At 35.9% G+C, this 19,692-nt stretch overlaps 1 protein-coding gene across 5 annotated transcripts in view; it reads right to left on the bottom strand.

The window, feature by feature from the left end:
- Nucleotides 1–19,309, bottom strand: part of stxbp4 (syntaxin binding protein 4) — a 37,501-nt gene extending 18,192 nt beyond the window's left edge. The window contains exons 1-19 of one of the 5 annotated variants that reach the window (XM_084433866.1): nt 19,249–19,309; nt 18,951–19,114; nt 18,707–18,800; nt 16,070–16,143; nt 15,861–15,956; nt 15,707–15,776; nt 15,545–15,619; nt 13,762–13,841; nt 12,453–12,582; nt 12,026–12,158; nt 11,180–11,286; nt 10,820–11,018; nt 10,617–10,695; nt 7,865–7,962; nt 7,117–7,213; nt 6,822–6,934; nt 6,269–6,358; nt 6,050–6,115; nt 212–388 (exon numbers count right to left, since the gene is read on the bottom strand). In XM_084433866.1, the coding sequence (XP_084289992.1) occupies nt 212–388; nt 6,050–6,115; nt 6,269–6,358; nt 6,822–6,934; nt 7,117–7,213; nt 7,865–7,962; nt 10,617–10,695; nt 10,820–11,018; nt 11,180–11,286; nt 12,026–12,158; nt 12,453–12,582; nt 13,762–13,841; nt 15,545–15,619; nt 15,707–15,776; nt 15,861–15,956; nt 16,070–16,143; nt 18,707–18,800; nt 18,951–19,062 (1,890 nt within the window). In that variant the 5' untranslated portion in view covers nt 19,063–19,114; nt 19,249–19,309. Of the gene's footprint in view, nt 1–211; nt 389–6,049; nt 6,116–6,268; nt 6,359–6,821; nt 6,935–7,116; nt 7,214–7,864; nt 7,963–10,616; nt 10,696–10,819; nt 11,019–11,179; nt 11,287–12,025; nt 12,159–12,452; nt 12,583–13,761; nt 13,842–15,544; nt 15,620–15,706; nt 15,777–15,860; nt 15,957–16,069; nt 16,144–18,706; nt 19,115–19,248 lie in introns of those variants that run through there. The other 4 variants (XM_084433865.1, XM_084433867.1, XM_084433869.1 and 1 more) reach the window with 4 other exon arrangements.
- Nucleotides 19,310–19,692: the final 383 nt, after the last annotated feature.

Here is a 19,692-nt window from a genome sequence, read left to right as displayed (position 1 = left end):
TTCAAAAATAGCCTCATCAGCCCACGTCACCCTGCAAGATCATGTTAAAGCCTTCGCAGCACATCAGCCCTGTTACTGAATAATACAAATCAAACAGTGACCTACTTTATGTAGTACACGAGAGAGGAAAAACCCGGAGTGGGACTGTGCAGGGGATGTGGATTGTGAATGAGAAGGTAAGGCTAAGTGTAAAACTCTCAAAGTGGAATACCTTGCCCTGGCCGGGTTGCTCAGATTTCTGAGACTTCATTTCAGCTATCTCAGCCTCCAGGAGGTGGATGACCTCCTCGTAGTCCATCTCCATTCCTCGGGCCTGTTTCTGAGCTGCATCTGCCAGATGGATCCGGGTCCGCAGGGATCGGCTCTCCTCCATAGCAGATTTTGCTTCCTGCAACAGTGGGGTTTGCTGAGAATGCACGTACAGTAGGACGCTACATTGCTCAGGGGGCTCTTCCCCACTAACATTGCAAACTCATTGCACTTGAAGAGAAATGCCTGTACAGTCTCATCCCCCCCCTCCTTCCCCCATGACTCCCCACAGCATGACAAAGCACAGCTCTGCTTCTTTTAACTTAAACATTTGGATTTGTTTAAAGAGGCTTAAAAACAAGACATGTGCAAACAAGTTTCTGTAGGTACTGGAAGACTAGAACCAGTAAAACAAGCTGTTACATAATACAGGTATCGAAAAGTGTTTTGACATTAATGAAAACCACAACAACATCGGATACTTGTCAGCACGGCATCAGTCAATAGTCATCAGACAAAGGAAAGGTAACCGGGTCAGCCGCGGGATATGATAGCACTCTTAATGAACAGGTGACACGAAAAAATGTGAAAATCACATGGTGAGGATCTACAGATGAGCGCAGTGTGTGGTGGTTCACAATTATGCGTGACTTTCATATTGCAGACCTATTAGAGTAAGACTCAAAAACACATTTTACTCATTATGAGCACTATTAACTTATTTCAAACACCAAGAATAACTTATGAAAAGGGTACAGATAATTGCTCACTGAAAGAAGAACTTGACTTATTAAATAGACATGATGGATCTTACATTGACTCTTTTCTAGCAGAGAGGCATATAAATGAGCACTTATGTCCATTTAACGTCCATGCGTTATGGAGAATATCTGAAGTTTATTGTAAGGATTGTGCATTGGTTACAGTTAATGTAACTTTCAAAGAATGTGGAAATCGTGAAAAACAGAGGAGGTGGCTGGGGGAAAAAAAATAAGAAGAATTCAATGAACTTCGGAAGCTAATGTTAAGCCTTAGAGTCTCAAGAGGAAGTGGTTGCATTAGTGCAAAATTATTATATTCACATACTGTATATATTTAGTCAGTAAAATGTTTGTAATGTTTTTGAAAGAAGTCTCTTATTCTCATCAAGCCTGCATTTATTTGATCAAAAATAAAGTAAAAACTCCAATACTTAAAATGTGATTTATTCCTGTGATGGCAAGCTGTATTTTCAGCACATGATCAATCATTGCAGTCAGGTGATCATTCAAAAATCATTCTGATATGCCGATTTGGAGCTCAAGAAACATTTCTTATTATTATCAATGTTGAAAACAGTTGTGCTGCTTTGAAAGTTCAAAATAAAAGTGAATAGAAAGTGCACAGAACATTCAAAAGAACCGTTTTTATTTGACAGCTTTTGTATCTGTGTGTTTAAATTTCTCGTTTTAAACATAATATCACTGCATTTTATTACATTTTTGCTTAAATCAAGAATAAAACCATTTGTGTAGTAAATTTCGGTCGAAGTCCAAAGTAGTCGATTGCCGAGTTCACGCCCATAGGTTTAGTTACCTATGATCACGCGCGTGAACTCGACAATCGACTACTTTGGACTTCGACCGAAAACAGGATGTAAATACAGGTATTTGCGCTGGCTTAAATAACATCATTTTTATTAATATCTTTCACATCTACTGCAGTCAGATTCACTCGTGTTCACTCTGAAGGAATCACTCACATTGGCTGTGCACTTGTAATGACACATCAAGGATGTTAAGAGGCTAAAAGCAGGTTTAAACATTGCCCCATTGAAGTCAACAGGGTGCATATTTTAAAAAGAGGATAACACGGTGTAGGCAACACCGATTTTTGTCGTTGTTCTCTGTATTGACAGCACTCCAAATGTACAAAAAAATGAGCTCAAATGTTAAAATTGACCGGAGTTCTCCTTTAATATATATTCTCTGAACAAAAGTGTTAATAATGTACGCAATTTTGAAAAAAAAAATTTTAAGAACGTTACGATTTTCTTAAAATGAGAAAACAAAACAAAATATAGGGTGCTTCTCGATTCGCTCCCTAGCTTCCAAGGTCGTGAATCAGCCCTTTTTATAAACACCTATTGCGTGTCATTATGTGTAGTGAGTTGGCTCACGTGATTTATGTTTTGCGCTTCAGACCTTCCATAAGGGAACATGGTGAGCATCAATGCTCCCTTTTTTTTAATGGTGCATTGTGGGACTTTTAATGGAGCGAATATGTCAGTGCACTGGTAGGATTTTCCAATTGAGACCCTTAAAATAGCTGACTCCCTGGTCATAGTTTTTTTTTTTTTTTTTTTTTGCAGTGCAGGGCTCTTCAAAGACCAAAACAAACTCTCTATCGTATCCATAACCCCAGAGCACAATGCAAAGATAAGATTTAAATGGAGAGTTCTCATCTTAAGGGTCACATGGACCAGTCACAAGTCACACCTCACACCGGTCACTGCTGCCCCCGCACGCGTTTTACTGTAATGTAGCCGGGTGTGCACTGCGTGGATGGTGATGTTGCCTGCACATTTCTTGCAAGAGAGGAGGCTTAAAAGCCCACAGCTTCAATGCTGAAAAGCCTATCAGCCTACCTGTTGCTCTAATGGCAGATATAGAAGGTAAAGTGTGGGTGGAGGTGAAGAGAGCAGAAAGGATTCAGCACTACAGAGCGAAGTTTTACAGAAACACGCAGGGCTTTAAAAAGCTTTGGTTTCACACCACGGGGAACGTACTACATCTATTAGCGCTCCAACATGATGAACTGGATACGAACTGAGCCCTCTGTAGTGCTCCAAGAGGGTGCAGCTGCGACTCCGCAGACTGGAGCAAAGCACTCTGGGAAGGGGAGACAGAAGTTGCATTGACCCTGACGCCAATTGAAACGCCACAGGGCCTCGAACAGCTGACCAAACATTCAGCGTCTCTTTGATAAAGATATAACTGCATTTTCCTCTTTATTTAGATCATCTCTTAAGGTCAACCGCAAGTGAAATTGCGGTTGAATGGTTTTGCGAGAGAAACGATACCACCAGCAGCCGGGTCGATACGAGGGCATTAATAGTTTAACAAACACCATATACCATACATATAAACTAGTTTTTACATTTTCTATGAAAATGTGAGGAGTGCCTCCAGCCCAAAACTTGCCGACACAATGTGAAAGTGTTCTAACATGTTCTAGGTGTTTTAACATGTTGCTATGTGGTTGCTTTAAGGTACAATATGTAAAAAATAAATTAAAAAAAAACGCACTTTCACAGTGGGATATATGTCATGCAGTTGTGTTCTTACATTATCCCAAAAGTTCCCAAGGATTTGTAAATCAAGAGAAATTCCAGTTTTAAATAATGGCTCGTCCCTTGTCATTGTCGCCTATCAATAACATAATATTCGCAGTTTCTGCTTGTAGAAACCATAGATATAAATACATAGATCTCTCATTAGTGGCCATTTCAATAACGTAGGCCACCAATGAGGATCTATGTATTTATATATCTATGATATAGTATCTCGCACGCCGCTGTTGTGTCGTTCAATCATGGTTCACGATTATTGATTGCGAGTACAGAAAATAAAAAATTTAAACCGTAATCAACTGAGGCGTAAGAAAATTAAAACAAGGATCAATATTGGCGAGCCGACTTGATAGGCTATCGCATGTGTTTTAATAGACAAGTAAGCAAATATATATTATTTATTGTACACATACAGTTATAATGCACTTTGTTTGTACTTAAGTAACACTATTTATCAAGTCTGGTGACCAAGTCTGTGGCAGTGAAATTAAATACAGTATGTGTTGCACAAAAATATTTAGCCATTACTTGCAAATACTGTGGGTTTGTTCAAATGTACTTTTAGTACGGTTGTTTTAAACGTATAAAACTGCGCAGCATTAACCCACCAAATCATTTGACAATTTGGTCACATATCAGTAACAGGCTAATATAGCATCACATTTCACGTTCCTTGCAGCTAATTCATTACGATTACATAAAATAGTGTGATCAAACTTTCAGGTAATACAAAAACTAATTTATTAGCTGATATATAATTATTATCCACACATCTCTGCATGGTGAAAACGACATCTCCCATCGTTCCACTCTCCTTCATAGCGTCATCAAGCTTCGTCTTTGTTATTGTTTTGAAAATGCGACCTCTGGCGGCGAAAAAATTACAGATTGTACCTTTAATGGTACAAAGTCAAAAAGAGCCCACCAACAAGTCTCTATGATATTCTGGTCTATAGATATGACTCCAGAGTCTCTTTCAATGCAAGTCTGTGGGATATTTGTTCCCCATTTTATTGTACACTACGAATCAAAAGTTGGGGGTCAGTAAGTTTTAAGTTTCTTCTCCACACCAAGGCTGTATAATCAAAAATACAGTAAAAACGTGATATCATTACAATTTCATTTTTCAAAATATATTTTAAAATGTAATTTATTTTTAGCAGCCATTTCTCCAGTCTTCAGTGTCACATGATCCTTCAGAAATCATTCTAATATGCTGATTTGGTGCTCAAGAATCATTTCTTATTATTATCAATGTTGAAAACAGGACTGAATGTTAAAAGCAGGATTGAAAAGAAACCTCAAAAGAACAGCATTTATTTGAAATAGAAATCTTTTGTAACATTCATATCTTTACTGTCACTTTTGATTAAATTAATGTGTCTTTGCTGAATAAAAGAATTAATTTCTTTAAAAAGAAAAGTCTTACAGATTCCAAACTCAGTAATTCAAAACAGTAATGAACAGTATTCAAGATGAAAATCGGTTGCTCAGAAAGTTTATAGCACGCCTCTTCTCAACAAGTCACATGATTCGATGTATCATTCACGCCTGTAGCACATACAAACAAAACTTACGTTTATTAATTTAAACAAACCCCTAACATTAAGCATAATCTAATGTAATTGTGCCAACACAAATTTGTTTAATTGAAACGCAGGAGAAGGATCAGAACGTACTGCCATCTTATTAACGGTCTAATAAAACCAAGTCAAATTAATCTGGCATAGAATCCTGAAGCCCTTTGGATTTGGCTTTATGTAACAGACACTTCTGAGGCTCTGAGATAGAACCCAAAGGGCTAGTGGGAGCCTGTTCTTTATAACTCATAGAAAATAACTATTTCCAAACACCGACTGCCATCCCTCAATGCCCTACATACTTCATCTCCCACATAATGTTCTAATGTGGGTGTTTCAAGCTTCCATAGTGAGCACAACGCACCGAAAATAGATTTTTGGATATTGCTCATAGATTTCGGTTTTTTTTTTTTTTTGTACAGGGCTTCTAAGAAAATAATGCATTTTCAGCATTTACCATTCATGTACAGAGCACCTGAATCTCACCTTTAAGGGTCTAATGGTACATGTGCCCAGAGCTCCCCCCTGTGGCACATCTAACACAGTACGGTAACAATGTCAAAAAAACTAAACAAAATAAGATGTATGGAAACTTAAGGTAAAAGGCCTGCTTCACACTTGTTTAACAGCAAAATCTGCTTAATTTGTCTAGATTTAGTTATATTATAAAGTGCTGTTTGAGCCTGTCGTTGCATGTAGAACTTACTTCAACAAATTATTTGCTCAATTATTTTGTTGCCTAATAAAGTCCTGATAAATAGGTTGCAAACTCTTCTTGTAGCTAAGCTTTTGCATTGTGTTGCAGTGTGAATACGGTAACCTGCTAATATGAATGTATGCCATTTACATTGCTTACGGTGCGAAACAGGCCTAAGAATGAGTTGCGTACCTGTTTAACTTTTGTCAGTTCTTGCTGCATCTTATGATTAAGGCTCTCGGATTCTGCAAGCTTATCCTGTTAGAACAGAGATCTTCGCATGAGTCAGCATTAGAGTTAGCTCACACATTCTCGCAAATAGGATTAATGAGAGCCTCGCTCAATAACACATGAATGAATGTCACACGTTCCAGCATGTGACAGTGTTTAAAACTGTTGTCATAGTGGTACCTGTATTCTCTTGAGCTCTCTCAAGGCCTCAATGTGGTCTTTTCTTATTCTCTCCATCTCATCCAGATCATCAGAGTCCGATAACGATGGCTAATGAAATTATATATATATATATATAAAATATATATAAAATACAGAGCCCCGCAAGACATGCGGGAAAAATATGTATATCGTGGCCACGAATTAACAAATTTGTTCCCATGACTCACTAATACATCAGCACGATATAATCAATTGTTCACTCGTTTTACTAAATCGTGGCCACATGTAATCATTTGACCATGATATATATATATACAGTATAATCTTTTTTGTCCGCATGTCATATGCAGGGCTCCATAAAAAATAAAAAAAAACATAATATATCATATATAAAAGTAATATTCTATATAAATAATATATAAATTATAATTTTAAAAACATTGACAAATAATAAAAAATATAATGAATAATTTTATATATATTATAATATTATATATATAAAATTATAATTTATCAATGCACATTTAGTATGTGTGTTTCTGCTGCAATAATTAAAATCATTTGCACTTACTGTAGGGTTTGATGGAGACTCACTGAGATCATCTGATGTCAATCTCACTACTTCCTGTTCCAAGTCAGACTTGGACGGTAGTTTAAAGAGTTCCTTTGACACTCTCTCAAAATCTTACAGGAGAAAAATGTCTTATGAAAATATGTTCAGTCACACAAAATGTAAAAAAAAAGTTTAGAGGTTTATTTTTTAAACAAACCTGGAATAATGTACTGCACACATGTAAGGAGAGGTAAAAAGCCACCAGTACATAAACCACTACAACATAATGAGGACTGACAGAAATGATTCTCACCGCCATAAGCCACTGTCCCTCCTGGGTTCAAACGCAGTCTTTCTCTCAGAGTCAGGACCTGAGAGTCATTAGGCTTCAATCCCAGTGCCTCCAGTGTCTGTGGACAGAACAACCGCCCTTTTAGTTACACCAGCATAACGTGCTCACTGCTTTTCTCTCTCACTCTCTCTCTCTCTCTCTCTCTCTCTCTCACACACACACACACGCCTCAATGTCTTTGTATAAAATATAATATAAATATTAATAATATATTGCCATTTAAATTACATTTTATTTTGATAAATTCATCCACTAAATAAATATTATAAATAAAAATGATTATTTTTACACAGTTAGTATAGTATACATATATATGTAGTATATATATATTACATATTACTGTAAAACAACCTTCTGGAGTAGAAATCTTTCTAAAAATTGTCCATGCTTTAGACTGTTTTCTATATCAACAGATCTACAGACTGTGGCACAGTCTCTATTGATTTTCCCATCATACAACAGTAGAAGTGGATATGGGATCGCATGCTAACTGCACATATTGTTCAACAGTGGGATTAACTCCCTCCACACATGATAGTAAAACCAAAAAAGATCAATACAGTGCTGAGACTGATGGGTAACTAATCATTAAAGCCCGCCGGGGGGGATGACCAGCGTTTGACCTTGCCGTAAACACGAGATGTGTCTGTAATTCGGTACTTTGACAGATACCGTCATTCTCTAATTGAAAGGATATGCTTATGCATACCTGCTCTATTTTCTCGGGCTTGAGTTCGAAGCTGGGAACTGAGGATGGAGGTTTTGAGGGTCTGCAGGTATTGCTGGAATTACAGGCAGCGGTTGCATCTGGGCAAATAGAAAGAGAATCCAAATAAGTTAAACGGCACAAAAAAAAGCTCTTTTGCAAAACAGCTGTTTGTAATTTTTGTGAAGCACGTCACATATTTTAGTAAGACTCTTACATAACTCAATGGGAGTATAATCTATCCGAGTAGATTGCTCACAGTCGGGGCCCAGTAAAGTATTTGTGCAAAAAAGTGTCTCTGCATTATATAACAAAATATCAAACCCAGTGGTGTTTATTTTAAATATAAAAAAAAAAAATAGTTCACACTTTTCAAGTAAAACATTTTACAAAAATATGTATTGTTATATATATTCATATTCTATCTGTCAGATATTAGTGCAACATGTTCATAATTAATCATTTGTTTGCAGAAGGCATTTGCTATGATATTTTGGATCTAATGCAATGACATTTATACACTCTTACGCTACCATTCAAAAGGTCAGTGAGTTTAAATTTTTTTTAAAATTTCATTAATACTTCTATTCAGCAAGTATGCATTGAAGACTAAAGACAGTAAAGTTTTTACTATATTTTTTATCAAATAAATGCAGCCTTGGTGAGCATAACAGACTTCTTTGTAAAACATGTAAAAATCTTACAGTCTTACAAATATTTGAACAGTAGTATAAGTGTTACTCCGTCCGGGCACTTCGGGTTAACAATTTAAAATCTCATTCAAATATTACACCATTATATTTGATCCCTTATGATGGCTTGTATAAATGCTTTGTGTACAACAGGAATTAATATTGTTTGAACAGGCTGTTTTTTTTCCTCCATAAACCCAACCCCAACCAGACCTGTGGACTGGAGAGAAAGCACAATGCTTTGCTCAAAATAGTGCCAACCTTGTCAAATCCTCTTACGATGAATAACTGCAAAGTGTAACTGAACTCATAGGTGTGTGCTCTGACCGTGAACTCACTATCTCATCATTTATTGTTCACTCATTCATTATCCGCTTATTTATTTATCTTTTTTGGAGGGGGATTTATTTCCTGACAATGATTTCTTGGAAATTCAAAGCCCTTTTAGAATAATATTAGACAGTTGCCTTCACAAATGTGGCATAAAAGGGGGTCTTAATTAAGTTTTTATGCAATGTGAAGTGACTCATTTTCATTACCTGAGACTTGAATATTATGGAGAGGGGACATGGTGGTGAAAAAAAAAATTAAATCAATGGTTTTGCGTTCCCCTGAGAAACTTTGCATTCACTCCCAAAACCTTTGTGTTCCCTCGCAAAAACGTATTCGTTCGCTCACAAAACTTTTGTGTTCTTTGCGAGTGAACGCAAAGTTTCTCGGTGGGAACGCAAAACATTTGAAAGAGAACGCAAAATAATTATTCCTCCTATCTCATATTGTTTTTCTTCACCATGTCCTTTTAGGGGCTCCATAGAATATGTACACGCTGTTCTTACTATGATCCTTATAAGGTATTCCCAATTAGATATTATATACTCTCAAAAAAAAGTCACAGTAATGTTCTTTATTTCATATTTCATGTTTGTTGTTCAGTACAGCTGGTTAAATCTGCTTTAAATCACAGCTGAGAGGAGCTTTATCGAAGGTTCTCGTCAATGAAATGAAACCCTGTCCTGAACAGACCCCGGTATCCTCGATTTCACCTGGAGTTATGTCATGCTGATGCTTATATCCATTTTCAGAACCATGCCAGCTGGATTATTTTGAGTTACAAACACAGCATCTCATCGGCACATGGCTGTCTAAACGTCTGCTGAACCGGTAGTCTAATCCAGGTTATGACAGAATGTTCCTTATCTATGAGTTTCAGATTGTTCACAAGTAAAATTCCATTCACAATGCATCAGAATGTGAAAGGCTGCACAGATAGCCCTACACCATCTGTGAGAAACAATAGGAGTGCCTATGGTTAGTTCTGGGTGCAATACAAGTTAAGATAGCAACATTTGTGGCATACTGTTACCACAGAAAAGTGGTTTTAATTTTGAAATTAAATTTAGTTATAGTAAAGCACTTACCATCTTGTATTTGTTTAAAGTATGTTGTTTTTTCTGACGCATACACGCGTTGTTTAATTGACAAATGTAAGTATTTCAGGAGTAAAGTATTTGGTCACTTTAGTTTAGGGTCAACTAACTGTTGACTATGACTTTTGCCTCAAAAAACTCCTAATTACTGCTTATTAATAGTTAGTAAGGTAGTTGTTAAGTTTAGGTATTGGGTAGGATTAAGGGATGTAGAATATGGCCATGCAGAATAAGGCATTAATATGTGCTATACTGTATAAGTACTAATAAACAGCCAATGTCCTAGTAATATGCATGATAATAAACAACTAGTTAATAGTGAGAATTGGACACTAAACTAAAACGGTACCAAGTATTTATATATCATTGTAGCATTTTAATTTATGCTGTATTTTTTGTTAACTTATTTCTTTTGATTTTGGAGTGAAATGCGTTTTATGAGAATGCATATAGAACAGCATATGCATATATAGTTTCAAAACTAATGTATTTTAATGCCTCCATGTTTTTCATTGTATGATCCTTACTGTACTTTTTGTGTTCCTTTGGATAATATTCTGTAATAACCTACTTTATGACACAAACTCAGTATTAAACTTAGTGGATTCTTATAGGGGGAATACAGGGTACCAGTACCAGAGTTGGCCACTGTGGTGCAGGCACTCTCAAGTGAGGACACGGGGGTGAGATTAGGCTTTCCTATTGCTGGTCGTACCTGTAAGGAAAGACACAAATTGAAGCCTTTAAGAAAGCATTATCTCAAGCAGTGCCGAAGAACATTTACTGCATTACTGAATCTCTATTACCAGACTGGAATCAGCCACAGTCTTATGTCTTACCTTAGAAAGTTCTACAGAAGGCAACGTCTCACTTCCAGAGTTGGGGGTGTTGGCTATCTTGGGAATGAGAACTCCAGTGGGCCTGAGTTGGGGAGTTGTACTGGAGGGAGGTTGAATGGAGATGGGGCTGTGGGGTCCACTGCTGGAGCCAGAAGAAGACCTTCGTCTGATAAACGCTATCTCTACTGTAGGGTCTGGTCTGTAGGGTCAAACAATGACGTGCAAACACATGACCTTTCAGTCTTTCAGCATTTGTCTTGGACAGAAGCAAACTCTCTATGCATATTTTCCCTATGTGGTCATTCAGGGAAGGTTGTCTTGAAAGGTTGTGTTTATATAGACATATGTCTGAGTTTTAACCTGAGTTTTGTTCGAGTGAGTAGGATTTTGGCTTCTTCATGTGTTACTCCAACGAGAGACTCCTTATTGATGGATATGAGCTGGTCCCCGGGCTTTAGTCTCCCATCCTAGAGTCACAAAGAGAAAAACATTTTACTTACATTACCTTACATTACTATTTAAAAGTTTTGTTTTTGAAAGAAGTCTAGATGCTCACTAAAGCTGCATATGTGTGATACCGTAAAATACAGAAAAACAGTAATATTGTAAAATATTATTACAATTTGAAATATAATTTATTGCTGTGATGGCAACTCTGAAGTTTCAGCATCAATACTCCAGTCTTCAGTGTCACATGATCCTTCAGAAATCATTCTAATATGCTGATTTGTGCTCATGAAACATTTCTTATTATTATCAAAGTAGAAAACAGTTGTGCTGCTCAATATTTTTGTGGAAACTGTGTTTTTTCAGCATTGTTTGATAAACAGAAAGTTAAATAGAACAATTAATTTTTAATAGAATTGTTTGTAACATTTTTACTGTCACTTTTGATTCATTTAATGCATCTTTGCTAAATAAAGTATTCATCTATTTTTTTAAAACATACTGACCCCAAACTTTTGAACAGTCATGTAATTTACTCACTTAACTCCACATTTATCTCACTTCACCTCACCTCAATTTACTTCACTTCATTCACAAACTACTACAGTGTTTCACAAGCTAATTATGTAAAAAAGAAAAACAATTTGTTTGTTTGTTTGGTCATTAACCAGTTTGTCTTCTCAAACTAAAAAATAGGACCCTACATGTTTTTTTGTTGTTGCAATTTTACAAATTAACAAAAATAATACATAAACATACTTTTTGGCAGTCGCCCCCTTGCATTATTTCCTGAACGAACACCATTGGCCCCTCTGCACGGTTAGCTCCGCCCCTGATGACCAAGCCTAATCCTGTCCCTTTGGCAACACATATCAACTGAATCATGCAGTTTCTGGGGGAAGAGAGGTTAAGATAAGGGCTAGGATCAACAGCAGAAACAATGAATCCTGAGGTGATTATTTTTTATTTTTTTCAATAACCATAAATTAATCTGTTGTGGGATTTCACTCTCACTCGGGCTAGGTCCGGTGTTTTCAGGCTTAAACTCTTCAATCAGGACACTATTAATTGCATTAGTGTGAGAAACCTGCTGGGTTCTGTCATTCATTTTGATAGTACTAGTTTTTCATACTAAAGCACCGGATAAAATCTGAATTAGATCTACAGTGTGTCTTTTGGTTCTTACGTGCAGACTTGTGGAGGTGGGGAGGTAATGCAGGCAGTGGTGTATACTGGGTTTGGGTCTTTAGGGCTCAGAAGCAGCGGACTGGTTGACCTGGAAGATGAGGAGGAGGAGGCAGTGTCGGTCATCTTTCCTGAAAACAAGAGATTTGATTTGTAATACTCTCAATCTAAACTTCTGCTACTCTTTCACTTAAAAATAACACGAATGAATGCTACAATAGAAATACCACAGTACACTTAGAATAAGAACAACCTACACATTTTTTTTACCTATTTATTTACACTAATGTTCAAAAGTTTGGGGTCGGAAAGATTTTTTAAATGTTTTAAAAAGAAGTCTCCTACGCTCACCAATGCTGCATTTATTTGATCAAAAATAACTGTATTATTACCAAATGTTATTAGAATTTAATATAACTGATCTGTATTTTACGAAAGCCCTGAACCGCTTCAATTCTAGCATTTCGAGATTAAAGTCAAAATATTTCGAGATTAAAAGTCGAAAAATTTCGTGGTTAAAGGCAAAACACTTCGAGATTAAAGTCGAATCATTACGAGAATAAAGTCGTAATATTTTGAGAATAAAGTCAAAATTACGAGAAGTCTTCCGTAGAAGTTTTTGCGTGTGTGTGTGTGTGTGTGCTGCCTCGGACATGGATCTAAACAAAATAGTAGCTTTTAACTTTTATCTGGGCTTTCAACAAAAGGAAATTCTACAGGTGCTAATCTAAAAACGTTACGACTTCATTCTCTAAATATTTCGAATTTAATCTCGAAATGCTAGAATGCTTCAGGGCTTCCGTAGTATTTTAATATATTTTAAAATGTAACTTATTCCTGTGATGTCAACGCTGAATTTTCAGCAGCCATTACTCCAGTCTTATTGTGGAGCTCAAGTAACATTTCTTATTATTATAACAGTTGTGCTGCTCACTATTTTTGTGGAAACCATTAAACACTTTTTAGGACACTCTGATGAAAAGAAAGTTCAAAAGAACAGCATTTATTTGAAATTTTAAAAGAATGTCCTTACTGTCACATGTGATTAATTGAATGCATAATTGCTGAATAAAAGTATTTATTTCTTTTAAAAAATCTTACTGATCCTGATACATTTTGGTTCAAGTATATTCTGATGCATGCTTGGCTCTTTATGTAGAAAAATGATGTTATGGAAGAACTAAACTAAAGCTTTTAAGTTGGCAACACTGTAGGCTGTTTTTGTCCCATCATTTCAATATTCTCTCAAAATCAGACATTAGTCATTCACTCCTGAAATGCAGCGCAGTGATAGACGTAATGGAAAATACCTGTGGAAACAGAGATGTCTGATCCAGAACTGGTACTATAGCTCGAGCCATATTTTTCCATTAGTTCAGCAAATTCCCTCCTAATGATAAACATATAAAGGAACATGCAAGATCATATATACATTCACCTTTCCTGGAGCCATAATTTTCCAGTGGTTCATAATAGGAGGGCTTTTGTACAGACTAACACTCTTACTTAATTGTTTCTGTCTCTATGGTGTTCAGAGAGTAAACATTATGAGGGCTTTCCTTTCTGCAAAATCATGCATTACATAATTATGAATGTACTTGTTCTGTTCTAAAGGAGAATGCTGAATGATATTATTCTTCTTAGTTTTTAAAATACACCCCTATTAAACCGTCAAACTACATTTTGCAAGACAGTCCCTAGTTATTCGACACCTCCCATTAAATGAAACTTCCTCATTAGTCCACAAAGAAGCTTAGAAGCACTTAATTAGATTACGGACGTAATCACAGATAAATTGGTATCAAATTTAAAAGCCGGACTTTTTCCAAACCTGAAATGTGATCTAAGCAGTAATCTTTAAATTCTTGACATTATGTTCCCAAAATCTGTGCTCTGTACTGAAGCAGTTTGTTTAAGGTGATTGATTGTCCATTATTTATGAGGGTAATCCTTTAACACCGTTCCAGCTTTAAACCTGACCCCAGCTGGTTTAACTCAGGACACATATGACAGACTTGCGGCCCAAATACGTCAACAGCTGTTCTGTCGGGAGAACAAAAGTGCTCATCAGGAAGTCACTGAGACCAGCAAAATGCCAGCTCGAGTTAAACTAATACAGACAGAAAGAACTTGACAACTGCCCAAAACCGAGACCTCTGGCTAAGCAGACAGTGCCAAAACAACAACAAATTTGTGTTGCGAGAACAGAATTACTCTATAGATCAAGTCTAGAAGCAGTGTTACTTTAGATTTTATTTTAGTTTTATTAATATTTTGAATTACCTTTTAATATTTTTTTGTTTTCATGTAAATTTTTGTCTAAAATTTAGTACATTTTCATGTTAATTTTTATTTAATTATTAGTAATTTTGTATATTGTATATTTATATATTGTATAAATATTTTTATATTTATTTCCACTTTAGGTTTCATTTATTTTCAGTAAATAATTTAGTGCTTTAGCTTAAATTTATTTTAGTTTGTTGCCAAGTTGAAATTTTCACTTAATTCAAGTTTTTCAATTAATATTAATATTTTATTTCATCTTTATTTCAATTAACAGAAATGTTTATAATAGTTTAAGTGGTAACACAAAAAGGTCTCAGCAATGTTAGTTAAAAATGTTCATGTTCATGTTAGTTCTCAGTGTATAACTAATGTTAACAAATGAAACCTTATTGAAAAGCGTTACCGTTTTGGTTTTAGTTTTAGTTAACGATAATAACCCTGATTAAAAGATTTTAAAACAGCTAGACTCATGTTTGGAGCTCATAGAAAAAAAAGGCAAAACATTTGTTCTGGAAAAATTCCATCACACTACAACAAGTGCCAAAATTCTCAATAAAGTGCTAAAGACTTTAATGCACTTAAGTGTATTAAGACTATTTTTAGATTTTATTTAAATCAAGACACTCCTCTGTACTCATCCATTTATAGGATTAATTTAGAGGGTAAAAAACAGGATAGAAATGTGCTTTTTCTTCTAAATTAGTCTTTTTTTATGTAAAAAATATTAATAACATAAGTAGACCTCAGAGAACATTATGAAAATGTTAAAAATGCAGTTCATTACCCCTTTAAAAGTCATCTTACCTGGAAGGGTCGTCACGTACTATCAGTAAAGACATGTGATTTGTAGATGATGCCATGCGAAGAACCTCCACTGCCCTAATAAAACATCAGTTTAGTCGTTTTAATACACTTAAGTCATCTTATAATTTATTGCAGATCAATAACCAATACACAATACATTACTTTTCATTTGTAACACCTCCTAAATTCATGTTGTTAACATCTAAAATGAGGTCCCCTGCTCTAAGACGGCCTGAAAGACAGAAAGGAACATCATCCATCATTCCCAGAATCCAAGTCAATACATTCATTGGAGATTTTGGGAGAAAGAACATACCGTCCTGTGCCGCCACGCCACCTGGCAAAACCCGTTTAATGAAAATGCCAAACTCTTCACCGCTCTGTTCCCTGTAGCCCCCAATAATCTTCACGCCTATCAAATCGAGAACAAGATTTTTTGGATTAATTCTTTACATGGGGGTGAAATGAAATCGTGCATCAAATGCCTTGACAAATGAAGCAGTGTAATTGTGCTGTGGTTCTCACCAAGTCCTTTTTTACAGTCTGTGAAGTCTAGTCTCTCCACAGCACGGTTGATGCCCTGGGGCCCCATTATTGTCCTGAAAGAAAAAAAAGATTTTGTTGCAGACTGTTTTTAAAGATACAGATTATCGAATGGATGGTTATAATGCGGTCGACCCTCTGATGCATGAATTATTAAATCCCAAAGAAAAGAATATAATCATTCCCAATCTTTTCCCGCCAAAATGCTGCATATTGAGAGAGTTACAAATCTGTCCATTACAGCAGAAGATCATGGTAAATATTCCAGGAAAAAAAAAGGACATTCATACAGTACAAAGGAATAAAGAAAGAATAAAGGAAATACCAATGTGGATGTAACAAACACCTGAATGGTTAAAATGGATTTTTAAACATCTGTACTGTAATGGACACATGCTTTAGAGGGTTATATCACTCAGAATATAGAAATATCGGAATGTATGATTTCAAAGTGAGTTTACACTCTTAGAAGAAAAGGTTCTATATAGAACCTTAAAGGGTTCTTTCAGACATTTCATATGTAGAACCTTTTAGCAGTTCCCATCATGGTATCATTTAATGGATTTAGTTTTAATTAATATTTAGTTTTAATTCACTTTTAACTGTAGTCAAATTTTAGGAATTAAACATACTTTATCACTAGGGAATAAATCAAATAACCCTTTAAACATGAAAGTATTATGCAGTCACTCCTTACATAGTACCCCTTTTGGTACTTCAATTTAGTCAAAAGCCTAGGGTTCTATATATTTTTCTAAGAATATATAATGTATATAATATAATGTTTTTGATTACAGTAAATAGAACAGTGGTTGAAGTAATAACATTATCAGCCAAAATAAAAAAAGAAATGCTTATACAGGAAGTAGGTTATTGTGCTTGGGCTTATATTAAAATCACTAAAGCATGTACTGTAGGTAAACAATAAAAGCGCCAAATGATAAATCCTTATAGAAAGAGGGTATGTATCCAATCCGGTAAACTGCGGTCTGATCTCTATTGCATTTAATCCCCATAACAGACAAAGCAACAGAATACAATATTTTGACTTTAACTAGGACATTGAGTGAGATGTTAATAAAGCTCGGAACAATGTGTTTCTTTTTATAAAACAAATATCATTACATATTTTCTTTTTAACCCTTTCTGTACATACTTTACAACGTTGCATGTGTACAATATATGAATAGTACTTTCAAAACTGACCTATAGTTTGCAGTTTGACAGATATTGCTGCAGCTTTATCCTTCTGTTTGACTAAGAAATGCGCTCTTTTGAAAAGGCGATTGGTGTTCAGTATTAATGTTGGGTTTGTTTGAGGTCAATAAAACCCCTGCAAAAACACACTTCAGAAAAATAAAACAAATCGAAGGAAGCATCTGGAATACTTGTACATCTAAGCATGTGAAAATGCATTGCGTTTATTAATACCTGGGGTAACTGAGAGCACAAATGTAATGTGAAGAGGCGTATTATCGAGTTGACAAGTATAATCAATCAGATCAGGAAAAGTATGTTTCTGAGATATTAAAATGTAGGTTAACCTAATATTAGTTTTTATGTTTTGCATTATATATGGCAGCATAATATACAAGTTATGATGTATTGGTGTAAAAAAAAAGAAGTCATTTTTCAGCACTCCTTTTTTTATACAGTGCTAAATGGCAACAAACATATGTATTAGCTAAAGACTAAGATGATGGTTCAACTCCAGGATTTGTAATCTCAGACTAAAGTGCTGTTTTTGTTTGTTGAGTTCATGTGCCGGTCAGCCAGGACGGAGCAGGATGACAAGGACAAACTCTTGTGCTTCCTACTAGTGATGTATTTAACCTGATTCCTATCCCCGCAATTAGTTTTCTTCGTTATCTCCGTTGCTGCACTGTAAACAGTGCACTTTAATCGCGATCACATTAAGAGCAACAAAGAGAATTAGAATTAAGTTCAATGTAATGATGCTCTGTCCTTTACTGCAACAGGCTGATACGGCGTGTTTACTTCCATCAAATCTGTATCAAAATGGTTATGCATGCTTTTGTCCCACACAAACTTCAAATCAACAATTTTAAAGCATAATGGGAAATAAAAGGATTTGTCTTTAACGAGTCACCCTGAACAAACAGAGCTCAGATGTAGTGCGTGCGACTGTGTTACAAAAGATCCAGCATTAAACTGATCACTTAATTCTACCTAATCTGTTTTACCCTGCTCAAGCCATGTAAGGATACGCACTCAAGTGACTACAGCGAAAGCACGCAGACAGAGTGCATCCTATCTGTCTTGCTCTAACATTTCCACTTCCTGCTGGTTCATCACCATAATGATGAACTTTAAATGTTCTTACTGTATGTTCAGTAATTGCTGTCAGCATTGAAAGCTATTTTATATGCATTATTAGAGCAGCACAAATTAGTAAACAGAATATTAGGATATGCTGTAATGTTCCAATGCAAATGTAATATCCATGCCTATGTTTTAAACAGACGAACAAGCAGAAACATGAGGGTAACTACACAAGAACAGCAAATGAGGCTACAACAGAAAACAAACAAGCTTTAAAAGCATTAGTATTTGCTTAATCTCAAGTCACAGAAACAAGCAGATAATAGCATTGCCTACCAGTAGAGGAGTGAAAGCCCGTCAAAGTGTTCTGCCTCCACTGGAAGCAGTGCCATTGCAGATCCACGAGCAACTGATGATGTGTTGTAAAAATCTACGATATCAACGGGTTGGGGAGAACGGTGGTTCAAATCAGGTCAGTCTCGATGACCGAGAGACAGCAATCTACCCAGACAGTAACAGACAAACTCCTACCTATCCACTAATCTGTCCTGATACTCCACAGTCACATGGTTTGCCTCACCTCTCTCTGCGCTGTCACAGCTGATGATGATTCTGTCTCTCCCGAGGCAGGAAGGCTCAAAACTTGAAGCCAGACTGTGATGTAGAACGAGGGGACGGGAGTCTGACTGCATGATTTCTGACGCGGGGACACTGAATGACAAGCACTGTGGAGTCTATGTAAAACTGAAAAGAAAAATAAGAAACAAATTAGATTTGTCCACATAAAAAATTAAAAACGATATACAGTGGATATAAAAAGTCTACAATGAGACAATGATAAATCATATCAGAACTTCTTTGTTTTTTTTTTGACCTACAGTATAATGTGAACAATTCAATTGGAGGGGGGAATTAAAAATAAAAACCTTACAATGACCTGGTTGCATAAGTGTGCACACCCTCTTATAACTGGGGATGTGGCCCGAATTAACCAATCACATTCAAACTCATGTTAAACAGAAGTCATTACACACCTGGAATCAAGTGACTCTGATTAATCACAAATAAAGTTCAGCTGTTCTAGTAGGATTTTTCGGACATTTTCTTATGCATCTCAGAGCAAAAGCCATGGTCTGCAGAGAGCTTCCAAAGCATCAGAGGGGATCTCATTGTTGAAAGATATCAGTCAGGAGAAGGGTACAAAAGAATTTCCAAAGCATTAGATATACCATGGAACACAATGAAGACAGTCATCATCAAGTGGAGAAAACATGGCACAACAGAGACATTACCAAGAACTAGACGTCCCTCCAAAATTGATG

The sequence above is a fragment of the Rutilus rutilus genome (genome assembly GCF_951802725.1).
Source record: "Rutilus rutilus genome assembly, chromosome: 16".
In the NCBI taxonomy this organism is placed as follows: Eukaryota; Metazoa; Chordata; class Actinopteri; order Cypriniformes; family Leuciscidae; genus Rutilus; species Rutilus rutilus.
Note: the sequence above shows the minus strand (reverse complement) of the source record. Positions and strands in the feature narration are given on the sequence as shown.